At 48.6% G+C, this 26,647-nt stretch overlaps 1 protein-coding gene across 1 annotated transcript; it reads left to right on the forward strand.

The window, feature by feature from the left end:
- The first annotated feature begins 328 nt into the window (after positions 1–328).
- On the forward strand, positions 329–12,962 carry LOC126523584 (uncharacterized). The gene is made up of 4 exons (XM_055066715.2): positions 329–504; positions 5,235–5,361; positions 5,745–6,001; positions 12,435–12,962. Exons 1-4 carry the CDS (start codon positions 337–339, stop codon positions 12,960–12,962), a joined length of 1,080 nt encoding a protein of 359 aa, XP_054922690.1. The 5' UTR covers positions 329–336.
- Positions 12,963–26,647: the final 13,685 nt, after the last annotated feature.

The raw sequence follows: 26,647 nt of genomic DNA on the forward strand, positions 1-26,647 counted from the left end.
ATAGCGTAGGGCGAGTGGCGACGATTTTATTACCCTCGGACGTTATACGGAACCTTATGGCGCCGGGAGTGTACATATATTTGGTATCGCAATAAAACGGCGTTCCCCAACGCGTCCACCTTTTCCCTAGAATTATAAGGCATCATCTTGAGAAAACCCATTGGGAAATGGCGGAATGTAGGCTTCATCCGTGGTTATCTTGACCAAAAAAGGCGTCAAATGTTGAAAACCCTTGATGCTTTTTGTAGAACCATAAGAGAGGCGATGAAGACGAAGTAGAGAATGAGTGGACACGTGGTCATCATCATCGTCATGTTTTGAAGCCGCATCAACAAGATGGGGGCCGCGGCCGCGGCGGCGCTGAGCTGCTGGACGGTGCTGCGAGCCGTTTCCCGGTGCTTGTCGGTGGAGGACCTCTTCAGCTTCGCGCGCTTTGACGCGCTATGGGAAGAGGTCACCCTGCCGCTGCTCCGCAAGCGGCTCCGCTTCTTCGTGCTGTTCCAGGTATTACTGAAGAATCTAGCTTAAAGTTTGCGTCCTGCGCTTTACTGCGAAAGCATTATGTGACCCACGAAGCGGAAAGTCCGGCATCCGGCGTAATCATCTGATAGCACCAAAACCCATGCGGTCAAATGATATGACGTCAGGCTCACGGCGATTGGCCTGCTGCGCGGCTCGCACTGCGAAATGCCACGGTGAATAGCCACGGACGCCGTGGCTCACACCCAAAAAATGCCGATTTGGCCCACTCCCAATTGGATTAAGGTGGATGAAAATGGAATACGCTGGAGTGAAGCGTAGTAAACTGAATTATGGTAGACTAAGGTGGAATAAAGTGGGTTGAGTGTAGTAAGTGAATGGCTACGGTATGCGCTGTACAGCCGGACGAGGAACAGGTACAACGCTAGCGGTGTCCAGGCAGGGTCCGGCATTCGTAGTAGCCGAACGGGCTCATCCTCGTGGACAGATTATAGTAGACTTCGATGGGGCGCGCTGGACATGGGCCCGACGGCGTAAAGCCTAACGGCAGCGGCGTGAAGCGCTGCAAAAGAAGAGCCGGTCTGCTCTAGTCGCGTACCAGACCAAGAAATGCTTTATTCCAGTGAGGGGAAACGGAGCACGGCAAGGTACACTTACTGCATTGGGCTCCGAGTGGCGCTATCGGTTCTGACCATTCGAATCCGAAACTGGATATCGAAGAGGATATCACATTGAGGCGGTCCTACACAAATTCTCATGCTTTCGCAATGAAATTAAGATACTTAAGTGGCTGTCAACTTTGTTCGAACCTCCGATCAGCAACGTTTGACCGCTAACCACCGACCACGCAAACGGGTGGAAGAGCCAAAGAAAGCTACTGGCTTTAAATGTCAGCAGCGTGAAGTACAGTTTCTCGGCGCTTCTAAATTACCTAGTGGTTCTGCCCGCGTCTGTTCCTCTCAACCAATGTCCGATAGGCAGCGTTGCTTCCCGACGCTTCCAGAAAGCAAGTCCACTGGTAATATCTGCTAGGGAAGCCGTGCGATATTATCGCGCGTGCCATCTAACATGCCATCTCGCGCGGGCAGTGACATCCTCCTGTTTAGAATTGAAAGGGCTAAATATGAAGGGGCATATCAAAGCGCTTCTAAGCAACGTGGCCATTTGGGAATCTTTGTTTTTTTTTTGTTTTAACATGCGCGGTCAAAACTGACAGCCCAGGTGCGCACTCGGACGTGCTTTTCCGGCTCCCAGATGTCCGTCCGAAACTCCAGTCTCTACGGTGCCTCGATGGGCGCGCCCACCTTCCCGCCGTGCGAGATGGCGCGCGGCCATCGAAGCACTTCACCGATCAGGATTTATTGCCATTCCTTTTGAATCCGGGTAGCGACAAATACTCATCCTGCCTGCTTAGGTTAATCAGGTACGCCATACATGCTTTTCAATCTAGCAGTTCGTATACATATTCTTATTCTCTTTTTTTTCGTTTCCTAAAACATTCTGTATCTACCTTCTACTGCTCCTCTGCCTGTAATGAATCGTCTGCTATCTATCTCTCCCCAACTTTTATCCCACGAATATTCTGCTGGGCGGGGGCGCGTCTGCCCTGGGCGCGTCTTAGTGGCCATCGTGCCATGGCCACTCGTCTGATGGCCATGGCGCGTCTGATCGCGTCTGATGGCCACCGTGCTGAGTGGCCATCGGATTTTCGCTACAGCACACACATGCCTCATTTTGTTGCGGATATTTGCTCCGGTATGTTTTTGTCCTTAGGCAACCCAGCTCGAACCTCAAATAGCAAGGCACCAGGGGCGTAGCCAGGGGAGGGGGGCTTATGGGTCTCCAGCCTCACCCCCCCCCCCCCGAAATTTCATCACCCCCGACCATACTGAAAAAGTTTGCAGGGAGACACGAACAAGCCGAGAAAAGACAAGGATAGCGTTCGTCCTGTCTTTTCTCGGCTTGTCCTCGCGTCTCCGCGGAAACTTTTTCAGTATGCATTTCAACCAACTAGCCCAACTATCTGCTCTCCCAAGTGAACCACTCACTGTCCGAACCCATATAAGATTACTCCCCTGATGATGTCTTGGCACTTTCAGTTACCCTGCACTTGGTTGCACACTTTTTTGACCTATTCTTTTATACTATGTTCATGCTTTTCAAGTACAGACATTTGTGCATTTTAGCCGCGCACTTATATTCATCTGAGTTTCTTCTCAAACCTTATTTTGCTCTGCGCTTCTCTAACTTCAAAAGAAGCTTCAAAAACCCGCACAGCCTCATTTGTGATTTTACCATGGGCTCCGAAAGCCAATGGGCCTAACGTTCTTTGTTCAACTTTCAACCCCGACAAGCTGTCCGATTTCAAGCACACAGTGTCATTTGCGGACGTTAGAGCGGGCACCATTACTTTTTTCCAGATACCACGCATCATGTCATAGAATATCGTAGCCCCAAAAGGCTGTGCTTCAGCATTGCTGCATTCCGATTCACCTTCATTTTTATGTTGCCTTGGTCGTTGCTTGAGTAACCCCGTATACTGAAGTGCATCTTAACTTGAAGCCCACGCTTGATTGGATTTAAATGATGCCTGTCATGAACGCACTCAAGAAAACGCAATGAGCGTCTTGCGCGCGTTCACACCAGGGTGGTTATTCTGTGGGAGTCCACCTAGTGGACGGTCCATTTCGGCCACTGCTGATTGGACGCAGCTGTACGAGCGAGGAGGAGGCGAGCGGCCCTAGCCAATCAGCAGCGGCCGAAATGAAAAGTTCAATGGGTGGACTCCTACAGAATACCCCCACCCCCCCCCAGGCGTCATCTATATCAAGTCATGCATGGGCTTCAAGTTAAGATGCATTTCTCAATACCGGGGTTAGTCTTCGTTTATGTCTACACCCTGGTGTTTATATTGCTTGACTATGGGGGTGACTTGCTGTTGGATTGAAACTACCCAATTACTCTTGTCTTTGTTAAAGACAGTAATTTCCGATTTCGTTGTGGTAAAATTAAGATTTTTATTTGTCACTACGTTGCCACTCTGTTGCCACTCTGAACACAAATCTCTGCAAATCTTTTGCATGGTCAGTTAGTAGCACTACTTCGTCTCCCTAGGAACTTCTTGTTGTGCCCTTTGCCCGTTACGAATGTAACATATATCAAACGTTAATGCACTGTTGCCCAGTCTTTTTTCTATGCCTTGCCCAGTCTTTTTTCTATGCCCTAAACATAAACCTTGAACAACGACGGAGACGGGAGGCATCCTTGCTTCACTCCTTGGTGAATTTCCCCCATTTCGTCGCATTTCTGGCCTTCCCATATAATTTGTAATTGTTTGCCCCCTATGTATGAGGCTGAGCAGCTCCTCGAAATCGTCATGTAGGCCACCGCGATTGAGAATATCCCATAACATTTCCCGGTCTACGTTGTCGTAGGCTCCCTTAAATATCTAGAAATGCTATCCATAAATTTCTATTCTGAGCTAGTGCAATATTTACGCACTGAGCTAGTATAGAAACACTCCTGTTAGAGTCTGCCTCGTCTGAAACCATTCTGTAATTCCCCCGGTATATCGCCACCCATTTCAACAGCTATAATTTTATGGCTTCCATTGCCATTCTACATATCACCGACGTTCTTGTAACTGGCCTGTACGAGCTCGTCTTATCCTCATCATATTTCCCTTTACAAATCAAGTTCATCTTGTTTTCCCGCCACCCAAACAAAATTTTGTTCGCATTAGTCACTTGTTCTATGGCATTAGTCAGCAGTGCTTTGCTCTTTGAACCCAACTCTTTAATCAGCTGTTTTGTGATTTAATCGGGTCCGGCGGTCGTGTTAATAGAGACATTCTCTTTTGCTTTTGTTGCGACAGCAATGATACAGCCAGTGAGGGCGCATTTCCGTCATCATCATCGTTGGCGTCGCCGTGATGCTCCATGTAAAACCCAAGTACGATAACACTCTGGCCGCGCGCAGTGGGCTGTAGGTGCAAGTGAAAGCGTGCGACGTTGAGCACGCTTTCACTCGGTGATGGTGGCTTGCCCTGGCGGCGCAAGGGAGGAAGGCGAAAAGGAAGCGCGCCGTCTTCTGTCACGCGCAAGGCACGGGAGGGGGGAGGTAGGGGGTGACGGGTTCTTTTTCCGCGGCGGCTTCGTTTGGTGCAGCCGCGCGGGCCCTATCTTGATATCGATCTGAGATGAGTACAGTCTATGTGCGCCGAGGGCGCATATATAACTTCGTGTAGGCCGCGTAGGCAGCACGAAGGTCAATTCGCTCATTGCTACTGCCGCTCATGCTCACACCAGTATTTTGGCAGCGAGTGTCTGCGCTCATCGAGTGAGATGTGTTTGTTTGCCTGTGCGCAAATGACGCCATGCTTCTTAATTTAGTCAGTAAGCGAACGTTTGTGAGTTTGTACGGCTGATAAAACTGCCATCCTTACTTTGTATGGCTGTCTGCTAATTTTCTATCGCAATTGGTGCTTCGCCTTTCGGGCGAAACTGCTACTTTATTTTTTCCAGTAAAAGTTTCTTACTCAGAATTTTCTCAGGCTTCTCTGTTGCTATATCTGTTTGTGTCTGCACTACGCTTTCTTTGCTGCCGAATATATCCCTAGTAACTTTGCAGATTTAAACCACTGCATGGTCTTTTTTGAAGATGTTACCGTTTTCATTCCTTACAGCCATTTTGGAATTTTTTTGATAGCTCCGAGTGCTCCTGCCTGGTTCCAGAATATGCAAATTTTTTTGCAGGAGCAGTTTGGAAGCCGTTCACTGAGCCAGGCGTTTGCAGAGGAACTGGAATTTCGCCTGCACCTTGCTCAGAAGGCCAATAGGAACCCAGTTTTGGGGATTATACTCTGCTCGCACAAGCAGTATGGTGAGCACTTTTGCGAGCACGTGAAATTATGATAGTGCGTGAGCATTTTGGCACACATCTTTTTTGACAGGTTTTTAATAACCGAGATATGCCGCCTGTAACAAAATACAGAATGTGTTCATCTTAACTGTGCTATGGTGGCGTCAACAAATATGAACAACCTTGCCCAAGATCCAGTTATAGCTTATGCACTTTTGTTGCATGGGTATTATACATTTCAGAGCAATGTATACTTGTAACCTATTTGCGACTATAGTTTCGCGGGGGTTTGTTCGGCACTCAGCGGCTGCAGCTTCCGCAGTGACCCAGTTTAGCTTAAGATCAAATAGTTAATTTTCGAAACACTCATTGCGGCACACACTGCCCTTTCTCAACTGTTGTAGTTGCAGACACCGTCGCCTGCCGGTTTCCCGACCAGGCCACCGTGGTGCAGGTGCACGTCGAGGAGCCCGTGTGCTTCACGCACCGCGGGGACGCACGGCGGCGCTCGGCCTGCCTCTGCGTGCTGGTGCTGTTCCCGTGGCCCGGTACCGCAGTCGAGTGCGAGCGAGCACCGTGTGCAGCCTGCCAGAAGGCCGCGGCCCCTACAACTTCCATCGTCGGCGTCAAGCGCAAGCACGAATACCGCTGCGCAAACAGGGCAAGCGTAGTTCAGCCTTCTTGGTGTACTCGTCTGCCCTCGATCTTTCTGTTTTATTGTGATAGCAATTATATGGACACTGCAGACTCATTTCTGCCGTCGCCGTCGCCGGGAGGTTCAGTATAAAGTCCAGGGCGATAAAATCGTTGCTGCGCGCCGTGTGCTGTATGTGTGAATGAAATCTTGCGAGGGTGAGCCGGCGAAGGCGGCCCAATCTCCCGTGTGTGATTGAGGAAGGCGGCATGAAAGCGCGCCCTCTCCTGTGGCGCGTGAGTCACGGGTATGATGCAAGGAGGGGGGGGGGGGGACGGCGTTCTCCGGCGGCAGCTGCTTACCCATGCCGCCGCCGTATCTTGACAGCAATCTGCGACATGGCCAGAGCGCGCGTCCGTGTGGGCCTAATCTTCAAAGCGATTTCCGCTGTTTGCAGAGTGCGCGTGATGCCGGTAGCTTCGTACGCGCTGTGCTTTCAACGTTTCGTTCGCGTTGAAGCGAGAGACGCATGGATGTCAATTCGATCGCTGTTGCTGCTGCGATTCCTCACTCCATCATTTTGACAGCGAGTTTACGCGCTCATCGAGCTATCTGTGTTCATGTTTACCTGTGCGCGCGTGACACCGTGCTTGTTAATTTAGTTAAAAGACGTTGGCGGTCTAGTTGGTTTGAAAGCATGGTGGAATGTGTTAGCGCGACTGAACGAGGACGTATAAAGCAACAGACAGACAGACACAGCGCCGTCTCCTTCTGCGTGTCTGTATCTTTCTACGTCCTCGTTCCACCGCATTATCATTCATTATTATTCGTTCAGTACACGTTATTTAACTGTTACTTTGGTAAAGCTATGTTAACAAGTTCATACGGCCGATTAAACTACTATCCTTACTTCGTTTAGATATTTACTAATTTGCTATCGCAATCGATGTTTGGCCTTTCGGGCGAAACTACTGCTTTTCAAGGAGAATGTCTTTCTTAGCTTGTTAGCTGAACTATTCCGGATCAGGTATGGGTGTTTCTAGGCTCTCTCGTGGACTCATCTCGATAATAGGGAAGTCTAGAAATCCGGGACGATCCCGAAAGTAGCCACTGACGTGGCTCCTCCCGTTTGCGTCTCCCGCAATGCGGTATTTCGCGAAAGGTAATAAGCATACGGTTTAGCTAGAGCTTTAAATTATAGTTTTAGACTTTCTCTACAAGTGTTGCTTTTTTTTGCGAAATACCGGATCACAGGAGACGTGAACGCCAGTAGCAGCGCTGATGGAGCCATCTGGTAGCGCTTTGTTGGGCGCAGCCTGGTACAGACGTTCGTGCCTTGCGTGAGTATTCTCCACGTAGGAAAAGACAGGCAGTCGTGATGCATTGTGACAGTGTTGCTTTGGAAGATTTTACGCGAGGAGATAAGCACCATATTAATCGGTCGTGGAAATTACACTTCAATGCAAATTAGCTTAAATAATTCGGCGCTGTAACACAACAGCGACACGTCATCTCTCTTTCGCCAATAAGCTTTCTTCTAATCACGGAGCTAGCAGACATGTAATCATCTCACTTTTTACCAACATTTTCTGCATAGTTGCTTAATTGAGAAATTAAATTTAAGTGAAATTGTTGTTTGAATTTCCATTTCGTTCCACACACGACTGTAAATTCGCGAATTGGGCAAGAGAACTCACCGTTGTTGCTGAGTCACAGGTTGAACACACGCGTAATTATTCTCATTCGTGTTCTACGGCGGATTATTTGGAAGGGAACATACGGAATGATATTGACATGCGGTGCTTTCTCGGGTGACTGCAGTTCACGGGCTAACAAACCTTAAACGTTATCGCTGAGCGCAGGTTCTACCTCGGATCATTTGAAAGCGAATATACGGAATGATATTGACAGGTGACCGCTTTTTTCGTGGTCTAACAAAAGCTAGACGTTATCGCTCAGCGCAGTAGCGCCTGTATGTAGGTTATCGATTCTTCCATCCGATCTCTATTGCCGCGGAACCTTGTGTAATCTGATTGTATGCGCGACGCGAATCGTGCAATACTTTCTGTAAGACACGCGGGCACCAGCGATTATCCTGGAACCTTCGATGACTCGTGTATAAAAGCCGACACGCTTGCCTCGCAGATCCGATTTTCTACTGCTACCGACTGTGTTCGCCCCCTGACCATGACGCCCATGACGCCGTGACTCCAGACGCTGCCACTGCTGCCACCGCGACCCCGCCCACCCGTCGGCCAGCGAAACACCCCGAGGAAGACAAACACTTGGCACGCCCCCGACCACCGCCTGCTCTGCTACCATTTGCGGAGAAGCTGGCCATGTGTACGGCCGATGCCCATACACCGACTTGGGACTGCGAGGGTTCGTCGTCAACGTGCCGCGTCCACAGCTTGGGGAGCAACCTCGTAACATGTGCGACTACCTTGCCGCCACTATGTGGAGCCCTCGACGACCGTTCCGTTCGCCGTCACCAGACAGCTACCTGTCGCCGCAGCGCCGACCATACACTGGCCCAGCCCGTGACCGATCCGTCAGCCCATATCCGGAAAACTAAAAGCAGCAACCGATGGAAGGTGCGGTTGCTGTTCGTGGAACTGACGAAGATCCTCCGCCGCCGACGAAAACGCAGAAAAGTCTATTTCGACGACGTATCAACCAGGCGCCGCGATCATAACGCTATAAGCGAAGAATACTCCGACAAAAGAAGGCCTGACGACGCGACGTTCCATCCACAGGTCAACACGACGCAGCCGTGATCCGACGCCAAGACCTAACTGCAACTCAAGACAAAGAACAAGCGACCTCGACGTGCTTCTCGATACCCGCCGTGGTTGCTCAGTGGCTATGGTGTTGCACTGCTGAGCACGCGGTCGCGGGATTGAATCCCGGCCTTGGCGGCCGCATTTCGATGGGGGGAAATGCGAAAACACCCGTGTACTTAGATTTAGTTGCACGTTAAAGAACCCCAGGTGGTCGAAATTTCCGGACTCCTCCACTACGGCGTGCCTCATAATCAGAAAGTGGTTTTGGCACGTAAAACCCCCATAATTTAATTCTAAATTTTTTCTGCTTCTCGATGGCCACGCATTCACAGCCTTAGTGGACAGAAGAGCCGACTACTCCGTCATGAGTGGACTCTTCGCCGCCCATTTGAAGAAAGTTGTGACTGCGTGGGAAGGCCCCCTAACTCGGACCGCTGGAGGACACCTAATAACGCCGATTGGAATCTGCACGGCAAGAATTACCGTTAGTGGCCGGACCTACCCTGCCACCTTCGTTGTCATCCAACAGTCCTCACAAGAAGTCATTCACAGCATGGACTTTGAACCAACACGGCGTAATCATCCACTTGAAGTCGAAGTCTATAACGCTACCCGAAGATCAAGCGACACCGCCGGAGAGCGCTGCTAGTCACCATGCTCTGAGTGTGCTCGAAGAGCAAGTCGGCATCCCGCCTCGCTCCAGCATTATCATTTCCATTGGCACAGAAACACCAGCGGACGCAGAAGGCGTCATCAAGGGTGACCGATGTCTACTGCTTGACCGTGAAATTTGCGCTTCAAGAGGGAGCGCTTGACTGCACGCAGGAAAAATCGAAGTGATACTGAGAAACTTCAGCCACAAGTTGAAACACATCAACAAGGACACGCCGATCGCATACATCGAGGAAATAGTGAAAACCAGCAATGCGTTTGTCCTCTAGGATTTTGCCGCAGCTACCCCGACGATCATAGTTCCCGAACTAGACTTCGATATAAATCCAAGTCGCCCTAGGAGTAAGCGGCAACATCTCAAAAGTCTTTAACGACGATGCAAAGACTGCTTTTCAACGTCATTGAGAATTCGACAAACACCAGTTACAAAGCATCGCATAACCGAACTGTACGCTCGACCGCTCTGCCAGAGCCGTTACCGAGTTTCGACGCGAGAATGTGAAGCTAAAAGGCACCAAATCGATAAAATGCTGCGCGACGACATCATCTAGCCATCGAAAAGCCCCTACACCCTAAGATTCTGCGTCGATTATCGTCGACTGAAAAAGATCACGAAGAAGAACGTACACCCCCTCCCACGAATAGACGACGCATTGGATCTATTCTGCAACGCCAAGTACTTTTTGTCGATCGATCTCGTGACTGGCTACTGGCAAATAGAAGTCGACGACAGGGATCGCGAATAAAGTGTATTTATCACGCCTAACGGCCTCTGTGTGTTCAAGGTCATGCTATTCGGACTGTGCTCGACGCCTGCTGCGTTCCAGCGCGTGATGGACACGGGGTTAGCAGGAATGAAGTGGCAGGCCGGGCTTGTTGGGTGACGTCGTCGTCTTCGCTGGAAATTTCGACGATCACCTTAGGCGGCTTGCGACAGTACGAGAGGCCATCAAGCCGTCAGGGCTCCCTCTGAAGCCGGAAAGGTGCCGCTTCGCTTACGACGAGCTTCTCTTCTGGGTCGCGTCAACAGCAAATCTGGAGCCCACCCTTATCTGCAGAATACATCTGCCATCACTAACTTCATACAGCCCACCGACAAGAAGGGAGTGCGCAGATTCCTCGGATTGTGTGCCTATTACAGGCGCTTCTTCAAGAACTTTTCCCGGATTGCTGAGCCATTACACTCTAAAAAAAGTTTACATCCTTCGGGTTGTATTTTGTCCCCAAACAATAATCGTCATCTGTCTTGCCCGCATTTCCTTTCTTTAACGCTGCGAGCCCGATACTTCCTAGTCACGAATGGCTTGCGTGTTATCAGCTCCACACATCATTCTCGACAGGAAAGTAGTGAGCACCCGCCGTGGTTGCTCAGTGGCTATGGGGTTAGGCTGCTGAGCACGAGGTCGCGGGATCGAATCCCGGCCATGGCGGCCGCATTTCGATGGGGGCGAAATGCGAAAACACCCGTGTACTTAGATTTAGGTGCACGTTAAAGAACCCCTGGTTGTCGAAATTTCCGGAGTCCCCCACTACGGCGTGCCTCATAATCAGAAAGTGGTTTTGGCACGTAAACCCCCCCCGCCCCCCAAAAAAAAAAAAAAAGCGGAAACCAATTCTACGACGGAAATGAAATGTCTTGCCATCATATGGGCTACCACGAAATTCCGCCCTTACCTTTATGACAGACCCTTTAAAGTCGTAGGTGATCACCATGCCTCGTATTGGCTGGCAAACTTAAAGGACCCTTTGGGACGCTTTGCACGGTGGAGTCTCATACTCCGGGAATTTGACATGACTGTCGTCGGCAAATTCGGACGAAAGCACTCTGATGCCGACTGCCTATAACGCGCTCCCATTGACTCGCCGCCGCAAGACTACGATGATGACGACGCCTTTCTAGGAAGAATAAGCGGAAAACTTCGCTGAACGACAACGAGTAGACCCGGAGCTGAAAAACTTCGTCGAGTATTTGAAAAGCGACACCGAGGTTTGTCCCTAGAGCATTCAGGCGAGGATTGTGTTCGTTTTTCCTCCAAAACGACGTCCTCGTAAAGAAATTCTCACCAGTCAATGTCAGCTACCTTCTTGTTGTTCCCTCAGCATTGCGTCCAGAAGTACTATACGCCCTACATGACGATCCGACCTCTGGGCACCTCGGATTCTCCCGGACACCATGGAGGATACAGCAAAGGTATTAGTGGCCACGCCTGACCGCCGGCGTCGCCCGTTACGTCAGACATGTCGATACGGCCAGCGACGACGCAACACGCCACCGACAAGGCCGGCAGGATTACTACAGCCAATCGGGCCTCCTTGCAGACCGTTTCAGCAGATCGGGATGGATTTGCTTGGGCTCTTCCCGACGTCAACATCTGGAAATAAGTGGAACGTCGTGGCTACAGACTACGTTGCCCGTTATGCCAAACCAAAAGCTCTGCCTAAAGGTAGTGCGGCCGAAGTCCCTAAATTATTCCCCTAGAACATCCTGCTGCGACATGGTTGCCCTGAAGTCCTCATCACCGACAGAGGAACGGCCTTCACTACAGGGCTCGCCCAAACCATGTTGCAATACAGCCATACAAGCCAGGGTTGCCAGACATCTACCCCTTGGAGATGATAACAATGTGCTGCTGCTGATGGTGATTTTCATTCTATGGCCCACACCTAAATGAGGGATTGGCCAAGACGGGTGCGTTATATTAAAACAAATAAGCCATGTATTAACATAAGGCAATATAATTGTTGCCACAGTGCGTTGGACGGGTGCACTAGAGCATGTGCGAGCCTGCTAGTGTGCTTGATGCCAAAAGCGCACGACTGAAATGGGCGAATTTGTAGCATTCCTTTAACCGATTCACGAAACGTTCCCTACACATAGATCCCAAAATGCGCGTTGGATCTGCATGATTTTGTTTTTTTAATGTTTGTAAGTGTGTTTAGGTCGTAGCGTACTATTCTGTATTTTCCGTGAGCGTGTAATCCGTGTCTCGTTTTTGAAATCGCAGGTCACAATCCGTCACAGGGGCACGGGATACCCGGCCCGCCTCGCCCTCTACGCCAGCAGCGCCTTCAACAAGACAACATTCCGTAGCCCGCCCATACTGAACCACGTGGCCAGCTGCATGCTTTGGACCAATCGTCTGAGTGTGCTGAGGCCCATCACGGGCGGGCCAACGGTTCGCCCTATATTGTGGGGCTTCACACTGTTCGGTGACGTCATCCGGGCCACCAGTCTCAAGTACCCGGCTTCGACCACGACGCATCAGATGGCCACACACCTCGAGAGCGCGAGAAATGAGTTTGGCGACGTAGAAGATGCCCTCGTGTTGTTCTTTCAAGAGGACAAGGTGGAGCTGTCCGTGTCGGAAGTCGTGCGGACAGTATTTCGAGGTGCTGCTGTCATTTTGGGTGCTGTCAGTTCTTTGACTCTGGACGTCGGTCCCTTCTACCGTAGTACCGAACCGGGAGAAAAGGTCGGACCTTCTAGCCAAATCGAGACACCCGTCATTGTGACATTACTTAGCATTCGCTAGACCACAGCGCGAGGAGACCTGTTGGCGTAGAGGCGAGAGGGAAATATTAACGCTATATAGCGAACTCACGTGGACATTCAGGGCTGTGCACGTTTTAGTAGCACGCTTGAAAACTTGAAAACTGACGCCTGGATGCAGTTATGTTGTCTCCCGAGCTTCGTCTGCGCTCTGCGCGCATACAGGCACAATTTTAGTCAGCAAGCAAACGAAGATTTTAGTCCTAGGCGCGACCCTTTAACTCTTTCCCTACCATGGGGAAAGTAGGTATTTTTGTAGGTTACGCCAGACCTTATTTTTTGAAGAAACTACTGCACTAACTATTTTATGTAATAAATAACGAGCAGAATAAATGCACTTCTCACGCATAAACGTTTCATTAACAAGATGTATGTAATAACAGAGATATAAATCCACATCATTCACATCGTATCCCACATCAAGACTGTGGGATAGGATTGAACAAAGTTTGCAAAGACACGCTTGTATCTACTAAGAAACATATGTAACAAAAATTATGAGATGTACAAAATGGATTGCCGTCTAATAGGCACTATCCATGAAAAAAAGAATTTTTTTTTTATTGAGTAGGTATGGCACTACAAGAATTTAACTGCAAGCGCTACAGTTGGGCATGCCGTGCTACGACCGCCAATGTTCTGGGCTGCTTTGCGTCGTCGTCATTCTCCGACAAACAGGCAGCATCCTCAGAGTAGCTGCTGCTTGATCCATCGATAAAATGAGCCGCAGACGAAGCGGAATCATGGGATCTGCTACCTTCCGAAGCGCGAGCGCCACTTCCGCAGGCAGCCATTTTTGCTTTCTACTTTGACGATCGCGAAACTTCAAAGCGCATTCCAACATTACCGTCCCTTGGAAAAATATCGAACTGCTTAGAAAATAAAAGTATAGTTCTCCTCTTTCACCTACGATAGCGCAGTGTATCCGTGAGTGGCTCGGAAGGTCTCGAAAGCGGCATTTCAAGCCATCGTTAGCGGGCTGACGATGCACAATGGGCGCTGTACGGAAAGAGTTATCATTTCGAAAGCTGTGCGCCGAAACGTGTTTCTCGAAACGTACACGATGTTTTCGATGCATTCCCTTTCGAAGAATGTACTCTTATGGACGGTTAAAAACAATTGTGTAATTATGTGGTAATGCAGAGTGGTAATGCACTATGGTGCATAAAAACTTCTGCAGCAAACAAGCTTTTTTTCCATTACGCCACCACCGTGTGCATTTGAAACAAGAATGTTGAGTGAGACTGCAAAATATTAATTTTTATAAGGCTCTCACCAAGTACGAAAAGGCAATTTCCTTTAGAACAATGGAATTTTAGTGTAATAAACTACTATGTCTCCTGTAACGTGTGAAAGATGACCGTATACAAGGGGTCGGAACTGTACCTGCAACGTTATAAATGCAATGCGGATACTCTGGCGATTTCTCGTACTGTGTGTGTCTCTGACTGTCCTTCTTTTGCACTTGCATTTTCCTCTCGCTAATACACTGTTACCCAAATTCATTTACTGCGGTAGCAGGTGGCGTTCGCCGCCGGCAGCGCAGTTATTTTGAGAGCAATTACCGCTCTAAAATAGACAGAACACCGACCTCCCCCGCTTCTGTCTATAGCCTTTTGCTTCCAACGAAATACGTGCGTGGACGTCACCACACATAGATCGCTTCGGGCAAAATATTCCGCACAAGTTGCGAAGTGTCCAAAATCCCGGCGAGATAGGGCAGCGGCTAGCGCGACCAGCTCCTAAATGCGTAATGCTGCGAGGACACGAGAGAGAGAACGCAGGATGAGGAAAGGCGGCGAAGTCAACCAGATGAGCCCCTTTTCTGCTACTCTGTGCTGGGGGCAAGGGGTAACAAAGAGGAAAAGAGGCAGGGAGCGAGCTACGCGTGCACCCAATAGGGCGCACAACGGGACTACATGAACGGTCATTAAGGCCGGTACACTCGAAAATTGTAGCGGTGCATGAATAGAGTTTTGCGAATGCGACGGATGTGGCGAGTATGCAAGCATTTTCATTGGTTGAAGAGCTCTGGAGACCAGTCGGTTCACTGCAGCCTGTTAAGCGAGATGCGCTCTACGTCGTCTTGAAGGCAAGTGCAAAACAGGTGTTCGAGAGTTCCTTCAGGTCAAGAGTCGCACGTTCGTGTATTCCAGTTCGGTAAGAATGAGCGTTATGAACCATTCAACGACGAGACATGTATATACACAGGAGAAATGTTTATCTATACATATGCAAAACACATCATGAATAAGCACAATGAACCAAAAAAGATATGTTGTGGGAATTTTTTCAGCAATAGGGGGAAAATCCCAGGCAGGAAATTGGAAGTGCGCTTCACCCCAAGCAACCTAACGCTTCGTTTTCAATTTTTATAGACAGCTCTCATCGTATGTGTACCATAGGCGTACATTTCATTTGCTTTACATGACATGTGTGACACCATGAAGCTGGATATGTTGCATGGGCCTGTCTCCTCTGATCTTCCTTTCAGAAGACAGTGAGTCGCGTGCACAACTTCTTCCTCGTAAAATGTCCCTGCTCCAGACCTACAAATGACGCTGGCTGCCTATCATTAAGTGTTGGCCAAACATATTTAACAGCCAGAAACTTCGTGCTCAATACTGAGACTCGGCCAGAAAATAAATTTTGTTTGGTATGTTGCCTGTAGGCAGTGCTCGTCAATAAAGGGTTAAATTGCAATATAAAGCCGTAAGGGCTAGTTTAGCACTCTGGGGGATGATCGAAGAGCTATTTTCTGCTCTTACCAAGGTTAGAATGATACTGAGGATTGAGTGCTGAGCTGACGCCAACGGTCGTCAGCGTAACGGACGGACAGGACGGACGGACACAGCAGACACCACTAAGAGCACTTATTTTTTGTCGCAGTCGAACAATACTGCCGAACGTAAGTCAGCAAAGGTTGAGGTTTTACGTTCTCAAGCTTCATCTGGGCTGCAACAGACGCTGTAAATTGTAACCCAGCTGAAGTTACAACAAATGAAAATACAAAAGACGCCGTCTGTTGTAGCCTAATTGGAATAGGCCTCACTGGATTGACCTTAGGAAATACGCGTATATACATAATTTTACGACTTAAGCTAATAGAACATTAGACTGGTTCATTTAGAGTGGTTTCAATGTGCTAAAAATACAGTAAAAACAGATTTACCACTGGCATGTAGTAAAGTGGTGTGGTCGCGATGGTTTTGCTATTTGCGATAATATGGTTTCGCTATTGCGATTCCAGCCCGCGTAGGCTCGCACTAAAGCTTAGTTTGGGGCTCAGGGTAACAGAACACTACGGGCGCTTTCCCGGTTACCGCTAGTGAATTGTTGCTTCTGAGCAGTTTTCGAGCAAAACGGCAATGCTTCTTCAGTTTACCAGTCACCGAGCAAATGGGCGCGAGCTCTATTTTTGGCGCTGCATCCCGAGCAAAGCACCAATGTGGGCCTTGCACAGGTGTCATCACAGGATCACGCACGCGGCGTGTCGGAGAGCAAGCGTTTCTCGACGAACCCGTCGGCTGCACGAGTGTGTCGCTGTCGTGGTGTCGGGAAATCTGGGGACTTTTTACTGCTTTCGTCTAGGTACTACGCAAAGAAGAACGCTTTGCTCCGTCCGTTTCTAGCCGAGCTGCACTTTACGCAACGGTAGATGAATACGACATTATAGGCTCGCTCGCCGTTAGTGTTTCGTAGCCCCTGACTTCGTAGTTCATTGCGGTCATGACTGCGAAGTCCTCCGTTCGACTTTCGTGTCCTGCCCCGACTTTCCGGGCGCTGCTGCTGCTCTGGTCTTGCTCACGCACGCCGCTTGGTGTCCTACAAAGCCACCAGATGGGGCTCGCCTGCGCGCGTCCCGCGCAGAGAAAGCAATTTGAATTTTCTGGCGAATGGACGTGCTTTTCGGGGCTCCGTGGCGGCGACGAAATCATAAGTTTTTCTGCATGCTTTGAGCTTGCTTCTGTTTTTAATTTGCCGATTTTTTGCCTTTAAATAGTAATTGGGTGGTTTTCTTTTTCTTTCCTTTTTTTTTGTCTCTCGTATTTCGGGTGCGCGGGTGTGCTTCGTGTACATTTGTTTTGCAGGATGATTAGAGCGTTCTTTCGTGCCACGTGCTCCAACACGTGCAGCCGGGTGGGACGTTGAGTGTTTGTAGTCTTTAAATGGTAGCTTGGAAGTGGCAAAACAAATAGCTATTAGTGGTTTTACTGTGCGTGTTTTGGTAGGAAAGTGAGAGCGCGGCCGCGTGGTTGAGTGCGTGCGAGAGCGTGTCATACCTTCGGTCTGCGCAGCATTGTTTCGGAAACAGTGGTGAGAGTTGCTTTGCGACATATTGAGGATTGCGACTTTGCGATATTCTGAGGATTGAGAAAAGCCGGAGCCCAGGGAACAATACCCCTTGTCGAGTCCGAATCACGCGGAAAAGAACAAAGGGAAGCAGGGCGAGGTAGGAGAGAGGGAAAGGGTGATTAGCGCTGGCGACTCAAACCTGGCTGAGTGCTCAAAAGAAATTGTGGAGAGGGAGAAAGGCGACAAAAGAGTGGCGGTAACGACATTTCCAGGGCGGACACTGGGTTCTGTCATGGAGCGAGCAAAAGAAAAGCTCGTGGAAAATGCCCACGTGCGCAACCTTGTCATAGTAGCAGGTGGGCTAAATGACGTCTTAAACCGGAAAGGGCCAGGACTAGCGCTTGGTGAAGGGGGTAGACGACTTGCGCGGTGTAGGTGTAGATCGTGGTGTGCACGGTGCCAGAGGTGCCTGTACGTGACAGTCACGTACAAAAATCCGTAGTGGCTGCTAATGAGGCAACATGGAAAATGAGCCGAGAGAGAGGCTTCAAGGTTGTCGAAGTAAACAGGGAAGTGAGAAGTTGTGGTGGTTTTAAACGAGACGGGATCCACTTCAATTACAGGCTGGCACGAGAAGTGGACTGGCGACTTGGTGGTTGTGCTGTTGCTTCTTTAGGGGGCCCGCGGGCGCTCAGGAGGTCAGAGTACATAGTAATGAAGAAGGTCCCCTAGAGGAACATCAGAAGAGCATCGCCGTCGATAACAGAAAAAGGAGGAAAGCAAGAAAAAGAGCTCGCCATGCAATAAGCTACATAAACATGCAGGGCGGCAGAAGAAAGGAAAAGTGGGCAGAGATTGAGGAGCAGTTACATAGAGAACAAGTAGGGGTGTATGCGGTTACAGAAGCACACCTTAGAGACTCAGAAGAGCCGTCAGTTATTGAGAATTATGTTTGGGAAGGGTGGAACAGAACTAAGCCGGAAAGAAAGGAAGGGGGAATCTGAATGCTCATTCATCAGGGAGCCAAATGGAAAAGAGTAAATTCTCGATGTCAAGAGCATCTATGGTTATCAGGTACAATGAGTGGGAAAGAAACTTGGCTGGGCGTTACGTATTTGTGGACCAGAAAAAAATTCCACAGAGAAAAATAAAGAGTTAGTGCAATGCACAAGCGCTGATATTAAGGGTTTCGGGAATGGTGCTGAAATTGTCCTATTAGGGGGCATGAATGCCTTCATACAGGATTTAGATGGCTATACCGACAATAACGGGAAGTCAATGCTAGACCTTTGTGAGCAACATAACCTCGTTATCGTGAACACGGGGTCTAAGTGTGAAGGGAAGATCACGTGGGAAGTAGGAAACCGGCAATCAACCACTGATTACTGTCTGATGACAGAAGGAATTCGTGATAAGTTGAGAGAAATGGTTATTGATGAGGAAGGGCATAGCAACATAGGGAGTGACCATAAAGGCGTCATTTTAAAAATGGGATATGTGTTTGGGAAAGAGAGCAAGGAGAGCAAAATGGCCAGTACAAATTTGAACGCTCAACAAATAGCAAATATAGTCACTAGAGTTGAGGAAGAATTTGGCAAATGGCCAAGTAAAGAGTGGGAATATGGTGAGCTTCTCAGTGTAATAACGACAGAAATACGGAAAGAGAAACAACATTTTCGTTGGAAAGGAAAAAAGAAACCGAAAAGCTGGTGGAACAAGGAGACACGAGAAGCGATCGCTGAACGACAGAAAGCATCTCGAGAGCACAGGCAGGCAAAGAAGGCGCAGTTGCCGCACGATGAAGTAACCAGTAAATGGGAAATATAGCGAGAGAAAAAGTCTATCGTTCAAATACTGGTGCAAGCAAAATTAAAAGGTTAAAGTGAACGTTGGTTGTCAGAAATACGTGAGAAAAAGAAGGCCGCAGCTAGAATATTTTGCAACCACATAAAATAATTAGGCAAGAAGTCAACAACATATCCTAGACGAAGATGAAAATAAACTGGAAGGAGAAGCGGCAATAAATTACATCCGAAAAGTAACAGCCGAATCTTTCCAAGGCAATGACGAGGTTGTATTTGAAGAAAAAAAGAGCATGAAGGAGACCCAAGTGGAAAATGAGCTGGTGCAGACAAATTTAAACTGGAAGAAAGCGGAAGAGATAATTCCTAAGCGCACAGCCACAGGGCTAGAGAAGGTTCCCGTTAGGCTGATAAATGAACTAGGACCAAACAGTAAGGAAGCTCTGGTGAAAGCAGTGGAAAAAACTTTAAGAGATAGACGAATATCAGACAGTTGGCGACAAAGTAGAATGAATTTAATTTATAAAGGTAAGGGGCAGAAAGAAAGAATTCACTTGTATAGACCGTTGACCATTACATCGGTAATATACAGGCTAGCAATGCAGGCAATCAAATTAAAGCTTCAAGCATGGGCACAGAATAATGGCATTTTGGGAGAGCTTCAGAATGGCTTCAGAATAGGTAGGCGTTTGAATGAGAACTTGTTTGTTCTTACTCAAACTATTGAAATATCAAAATCAGAAAGCAGACCGTTGTATGTGGCCTTTTTAGACATTACAGGAGCCTACGGCAACGTAGACTGCAACATTTTGTGGGATATTCTGGAAGGGAAAGGGTTAGGTAACGACTGTCTACAGCGTTTGAGAGAGATTTACCTAGAAGATACCATTTGCGTTGAATCGGAAGGGATGAGGAGCAAGGAGAAAGTTTATATCAACAAGGGACTGAGGCAGGGGTGCCCTTTATCCCCGCTGCTGTTTATGATGTACATGGTGAGGATGGAGAGGGCGCTAGAAGGAAGTAATATCGGGTTTCATCTCTCATACAAACAGGCGGGTACAGTAGTAGAGCAGCAACTCCCAGGTTTATTTTATGCGGACGACATTGTGTTGCTAGCTAACAAGCAAAGTGATTTGCAACGTCTGGCTAATATCTGTGGACAGGAAGGCAACAACTTAGGTTTGAAATTTAGTGTTAGAAAGTCAGGTGTTATGGTATTCAATGAAAACAGTGAACAGACTGTGGAGATACAGGGCCAAGAAATACCTCGGGTAACAGAATATAAATACCTTGGCATATGGAGAAACGAAGGCAATAGATATATGGAAATACAGGAAAAAACCATAACAGTAAAGGGGAAGAGAAATGCAGCCATAATGAAGCACAGAGCGCTATGGGGATACAATAGGTACGACGTCCTCCGAGGTATGTGGAAAGGTGTCATGGTTCCAGGGCTTACATTTGGAAATGCAGTTGTTTGCTTTAAATCAGGGGTACAATCCGGACTCGACGGGAACCAAAGGTCAGTGGGTCGCCTTGCATTGGGCGCTCACGGGAAGACTACAAATGAATCTGTGCAGGGTGATATGGGCTGGACTAGTTTTGAAGTGAGGGAAGCTCGCAGTAAAATTGAGTATGAAGAACGGATGAGGAGTATGAAAGAAAGTAAATGGGCTGGGAGGGTGTTCAGGTATCTGTACAAGAAAAACATTGATTCACAGTGGAGGAAAAGAACTAGGAAGCTTACCAGCAAGTATGCGGCTTGTATGGTGGGCAACACAGCAACAAAGAAGGTCAAGCGGAAAGTCAGAGAGGCTGAAATAATCTCATGGGTGGCGGCAATGGCAACGAAACCTGCCATGAGTAACTACTTAAGAGGAAAAAAACGAAATCAGGAAAGAAACCATTTATGATAACTCAAAGGGAAGCTCATTACTTTTCGAAGCGAGGTCGGGGTGCCTTAGAACACGCACCTATAAAGCGAGATATAAGAAGGAAGAAGAAGCATGCGCTTGTTGCGGTAAAGCTAGGGAGACGACGGAGATGTTGTATTAGAATGGGAAGGCGTCTACCCAGCGGTTGATTTAGGCGCCACTGGCCTCCTTGAAGCCCTTGGGTACAGCGGGAGCAAGGGCAAAGCAAACATGTCCGTAATAGGCATTAGTAAGAGGCGATAGGAGGATTGGTGGAAGAAAAGTAAGGAAATGACAAAAGACGGAGACGTACAAAAGCACAGTTCGCAATAGAGGATCAGAAAATTTGGGCGTAGTAGTTCATAGTGTTTCTTTTCTTTTTTCATTGTTTAACCTTGGTAGGACATTAGGCAGTATAAAAGCAAGAGCTTGGTGGCGCAAGCCACCGCCCCGTTCCAAAGGGGACCCGCATAACATCCATCCATCCATCCATCCATCCATCCATCCATCCATCCATCCATCCATCCATCCATCCATCCATCCATCCATCCATCCATCCATCCATTTGGATGGATGGATGGATGGATGGATGGATGGATGGATGCTTGGTTGGACACCTCGCGCTTCTACCCGGGCGGGCCGCTTCATCCCGGCCGGCGCTGCCGCGGAAGCGCTTCACATTTTGCGCGTATGGCACGTATTGTCTGTATGGCACGTGTATGGCACGTGCTCGCACGTGCTGTATGGCACGTATGGCACGTCCCATGCGACAGAAATTCAGGTGCTGGGCTGTGCAGGTCGTATGTTTGGCTATGATAATGTAAACATCACAATCGTCCAAAGTCTGAAGAGAGCGCATGGAGGTGGCGTCTCAACAGCGTGCTGGCCATGTGTATGCAGAAGGAGCACGTAAACACGAGCCAGCAAAATGTCCCCAAAGCGTGAACTCAGCCTCGAGGACCCCCACGCCCGAAAGAAGCGTCGCGTGGAACAGGTGCGTTTTCGTTAGGCAGCTAAATGTGGTGCAGACCGTGAATGTATGTATACGTACAACTATAAAATAATTTAATTACGTACGGCACCCTAATGCAATTAATGCTGAGCACCTGTGCCATGTCAATCAAAGCAGACAGCATACAAAGCTTTGCTTACATCGATTCCCACAGTGTGGGATCTGCCAATTTTTTTCTTCCCTATATAATTGCTGCAATAATATATCAATTTCTCCCTTTCACTTCTGCAGTACATGTTTTAGCATATTCTTTGCCTAGTTCCGTTTTCAGCTTGCCTTGCCTTCTTTCCGACCGAGTCGCCGAAGCTGTCTACCAGCTTATGCCACTAAGTATGTGCTCGTGATTTCGATGCCGTCGGGGTCGTTCCATCGTCGTTATTCTAGCTTCATGATTTGACTCGTCATGTGGTCGTCGTCATGCATTTTGGACCGAACCAGCGCCCCAAGTTCTCTAACAACTTTGGCCACTAGGCATGTCCTCGTAGGCGTGATGCAGCCATAGTAGCTCCATTTTCGTCATTGCAGCTTTCTCATCCGACACGCCTCCCCGAAGATCATGATCATGAACTGGCCTTCTCTGCTACAGGTCACCCTGCTGTGGATCCTTCCTTGCACGACCATTGGTTTGCTTAGGCCATGCCGAGGCGCTTGCAGTGCCTCTCCCGGAAGAACACGACTACCAGACCTTTCCACCAGCTGTCAACATGTTCAGCTGGGCTCTGCCACCGCTTCCTCCTCAAGCGCGCATGCTTGGTTGGACACCTCGCGCTTCTACCCGGGCGGGCCGTTCTGCCCAACTATTCAAACCTCGGATGCCCTTCTCCGAGCCGGGGCACGTCGCCGTGAAGATCATGGCCACCAACCTACCTTTTCTACTGCAGGTTAGTACCCTGATGATGCCGTTTGTACCTGTGCAAGTGACTCTTAGAGCGCAGATCTTAGGCGCCCGTTCCTGCGTTAAGCGTCGGCGTCGGTGTAACCGGCAGAGGAAACCAGCCCACCGAAGGAAGAAAAAAAAGTCGCGGTTTCGCCAGAAAGACGAAGCATCGATTGCGATAGCAAATTAGCACACAGCTGTACGAAGTAAGGATAATAGCTTTATCGGCCGTAGAAATTGCAAACATTCGCTTACTAAATAAATTAACAATTTGGTTTCATGCGCACACAATCAAACACGAACACATCTCACTAACGATCACGCACCCTCACTGTCATAACGCTGGAGTGAGGAAGGGTGGCACCAGAAGCAAGCGAATTGACCTTCGTGCTGCCTATCGCTAGAACGCCAGCTAAGCGACGAACACACAGCGCACACGAAGCTGTCAGCACTCGGCGCACTCAGTCTTAATCGCAGATCGCTTTCCAGACAGGGCCTGCGCGGCCATGCCATGCGCAGCCGCCGCGGTGTCCGTGGCAACTAACGCCGCGATTGGGGAAAAAATATACCCAGTTCCCGCCGCGATCGAACAGGGGCCCGCGGAGTGAGAGCCATCTACTCTACTAAGGCGCCATGCCAGCGCATGCTAGTTTGCAGCGGAAAAATGCCCAATATCGCGTCCCAGCGCACGAGACATGCGATGTGACATGCGCGCCACGTAGCTTTGATACGTCCTCCCTCTAGATTACAGTTGCATATTATTTCACCATGTAGCAAATGCACAGATATCGGTACAAGGTAGATAAAGAAGTCTTGAAGAAGGAAAAAATTATGAAGTTGTAGAAATCATACTGCAAAGAGAAAACATATGTGGCATACCTGAATCAAGCAGACCAAGTAACTGTTTGTCATCTGTCCCGTTTCAAAGCTATTGTCATTCATAAACATGACGAACATTATCATCATATCGGGCCATTTGTAACGCGATGTGACATGCGCGCCGCGTAGCGTCGATACGCGCAACCTTTGCATTGCAGTTGCGTTATGTTCCACCAGGTGTCCCGACATGTAGCAGTTGCATGCTGCATGTGGCTCCACATGGTTAGCTCAAGCAGGCTAGGTCAACACCCCGTTTCGAAGGGGTTGCCAATAAACCATCATCATAATTATTAAGACCATCATCGTATCGGGCCACGGGTCAAGGGATGTGACATGTGCGCCACGTAGTCTGGGTACCTGTGTTCACTGTTCGGTACAAGTTATGGCGTCTCCTCGGGGTATACAAACCGTTGCTGAAGAAGCAAAATTTATAGTTTTGAGCGCGGTTTCAACCAGGCAATGTCGAGCTCAGCAGGCCGTTGTGCATAGAGCAGCACAAGCCGCAGCTTGCCGTCGACGCCGGGCGAACAGTTCAGGTCGTTCTCCTGAAAAGTGCGCAACGAGACTTCACCGCGAAGCCTCTGTAATGCAGTGGTGGCGAAAATGGAGCTCCTATAGAGCCGCTCCTCCAGCTTGCGCTGTGACTGCGCTTCCTGTACCGCGCAGACCAGTGCCTATTTTTATTCACGGTGTCGTGCCCCAACGATTCCTTTGATTCTCGCCGGCGATTGCAGTACGTGCTATGCCCTCTGTATCCCACTTTTCTTATTGTCTGTGCTTTGCTCTTACTTGCTGGCGACATTAAGCCCGGCCCCTATGCCAATTGCACGTCGAATTCCCTTGAACCCATAGATACAACGCTTTCCCTTTTAAAACTGCCTCATAACAGTGTACTAACTGAAATTGCTTTAATACGCTCTACGTAATCAAAGATAGAACTCCTGGTTAGTGGACTTGGGTCCAGAGTCGACAGTGTCGAAAAGATGCAATCAATCGACTCGCATTCTACTTCCACTACCGCTGCTAGTATACCCAGCTTGTAAACCTATCTTCAGAAGTAAAAATTATCGCCGATAAATACCGCGGTACGGAAAACCATGTGCGTTGAAACAATGTATTATTTTTTTGGTATTTCGGATTCAAACAATGAAACTTGGGCGCAGTCTGAGGAATATGTAACGTCTTTCGTCTCGCAAAAGCTTAATAATTTTATTGCTTCTTCTGACTTTGAAACCGTTCATTGGTTGGGCCATTTCCTCTCTACAAAGAACCGCCCTATCATTGACAAATTCACGAAGTTTAAGCGTAAAATCACTGATCTTTCTGCTACTGGGAAATAAAAGCAGGAATTTTTTGTCCGTGAAAATTACTCCGAACGCGTGCACATTGTTAAGCAAAAACTTTTTTCCTATGCCAAGAATGCGAAATCGCAGTTTAAAGTTCGCGTCGACAGGGTCGTAATGGGCACGAAGCAGCTCGTTTACAACGCTGAATCATACACTGTAGTTCAAACGTCGCAATAGCCACCAACACGTGCTGCTAAGCCTTCACCTGTCAGCGTCAGCTTAATACCACTACTTTCTATAATCTATCCGTCATGCTAACAAACGCTCGCAGTAACATGCCCAAAAATAGCACTGGAAGCCATTACTACTGATAAAGATACTGACGTCGCCATAATAATGCACTCATGGCTAAGCCCGGTTATAAAGAACCAGGAGCTTCTATGTACCAATCGACCTTACTGCGTTCACAGGTTTGGCAGGGCGGGTCGGCGGGGTGGCGGCGTTTTGGTATTAACGAAGCATAGGCTACACTACTCTCCTGTTGCTATAACTCACCTTGCTGTAACTTCTAACCGTGAAAGTGTTTGCGTAAAGATATCCCTCGCATCATACACGATTATTCTAGTTTGCAGCTACCGCACACCTGATGGCAACGTTTCCTTCACTAACGAGCTTAATTCTATCCTGTACAATGTCCATTTCCGTTTTCCCCGCGCGAATTTTGTATTATGCAGAGATTCCTGCTACTAGCTCGCGTCTTTACGATCAATTTTTTATCTAACCCTTCTGTTCAACATCACTCAAGTTGTCAGTCACCATGCCTACTCGCGGAAAGAACGTTGCCTACCGTTGCCGGAACCATGCCTACCCGCAGCAAGCCTGGTGATAACCTAGTATTAACTTCTGACCGCCAGGTAAATACTCGGACGCGTATAATGGATGGCTTATATGACGACAATGTACTGGTATTTTCACTTTCGATTAGACTACCTACCTGTCTGCCTTTATCCACTTACATGCAGGACTACAACGATGCCAATTTCCCTCAAATTAATGTTGAACTCACTGCATTTCTTCAACACTTCACTAGGCTAGACAAATCAAGAACAGTTGAAAAGAGAGAGAGAAAGAGAGAAAACATTTATTTATCATGAGTTTGGGCGACTTCCTCGCAGGGTGGAGCCCTTAGTTCAGGGCCCCATTGGCCGTCGCTGCTCTTGCGGGTCTGAGCTGGTCAGCGCAGTCTCCCAGGAGGAAGGTGAAGGTGAAGGAATAGGGGAGTAGCCCGGAGAGTGTGGGCACTCCCAGGTGCAATGATATACTGTGGGCTTTGCTCCACAATAGGGACAGTATGAGGGATATTGTGTGGGGTGGAAGAGGTGAAGATAAAAGAGGCAGGGAAATGAATTAGTTTGAAGCTGTCGCCACGTGACGGCATCTTCTCGATTAAGTGAATCATGTGGTGGAGGGAAGTGTCTCCTGGTATCTCTGTAATACTGTAAAGTTTCAGTGTAGTTCAGTGGTTCTGTCGGTGCGTCGTCTGGGTTGGACAGCTCTTCCAATGGCGCCCGGTTAGCGAGCTCTCGGGCTACCGCATTAGCGC

This window comes from Dermacentor andersoni, chromosome 6, assembly GCF_023375885.2.
Source record: "Dermacentor andersoni chromosome 6, qqDerAnde1_hic_scaffold, whole genome shotgun sequence".
NCBI classification, from domain to species: domain Eukaryota; kingdom Metazoa; phylum Arthropoda; class Arachnida; order Ixodida; family Ixodidae; genus Dermacentor; species Dermacentor andersoni.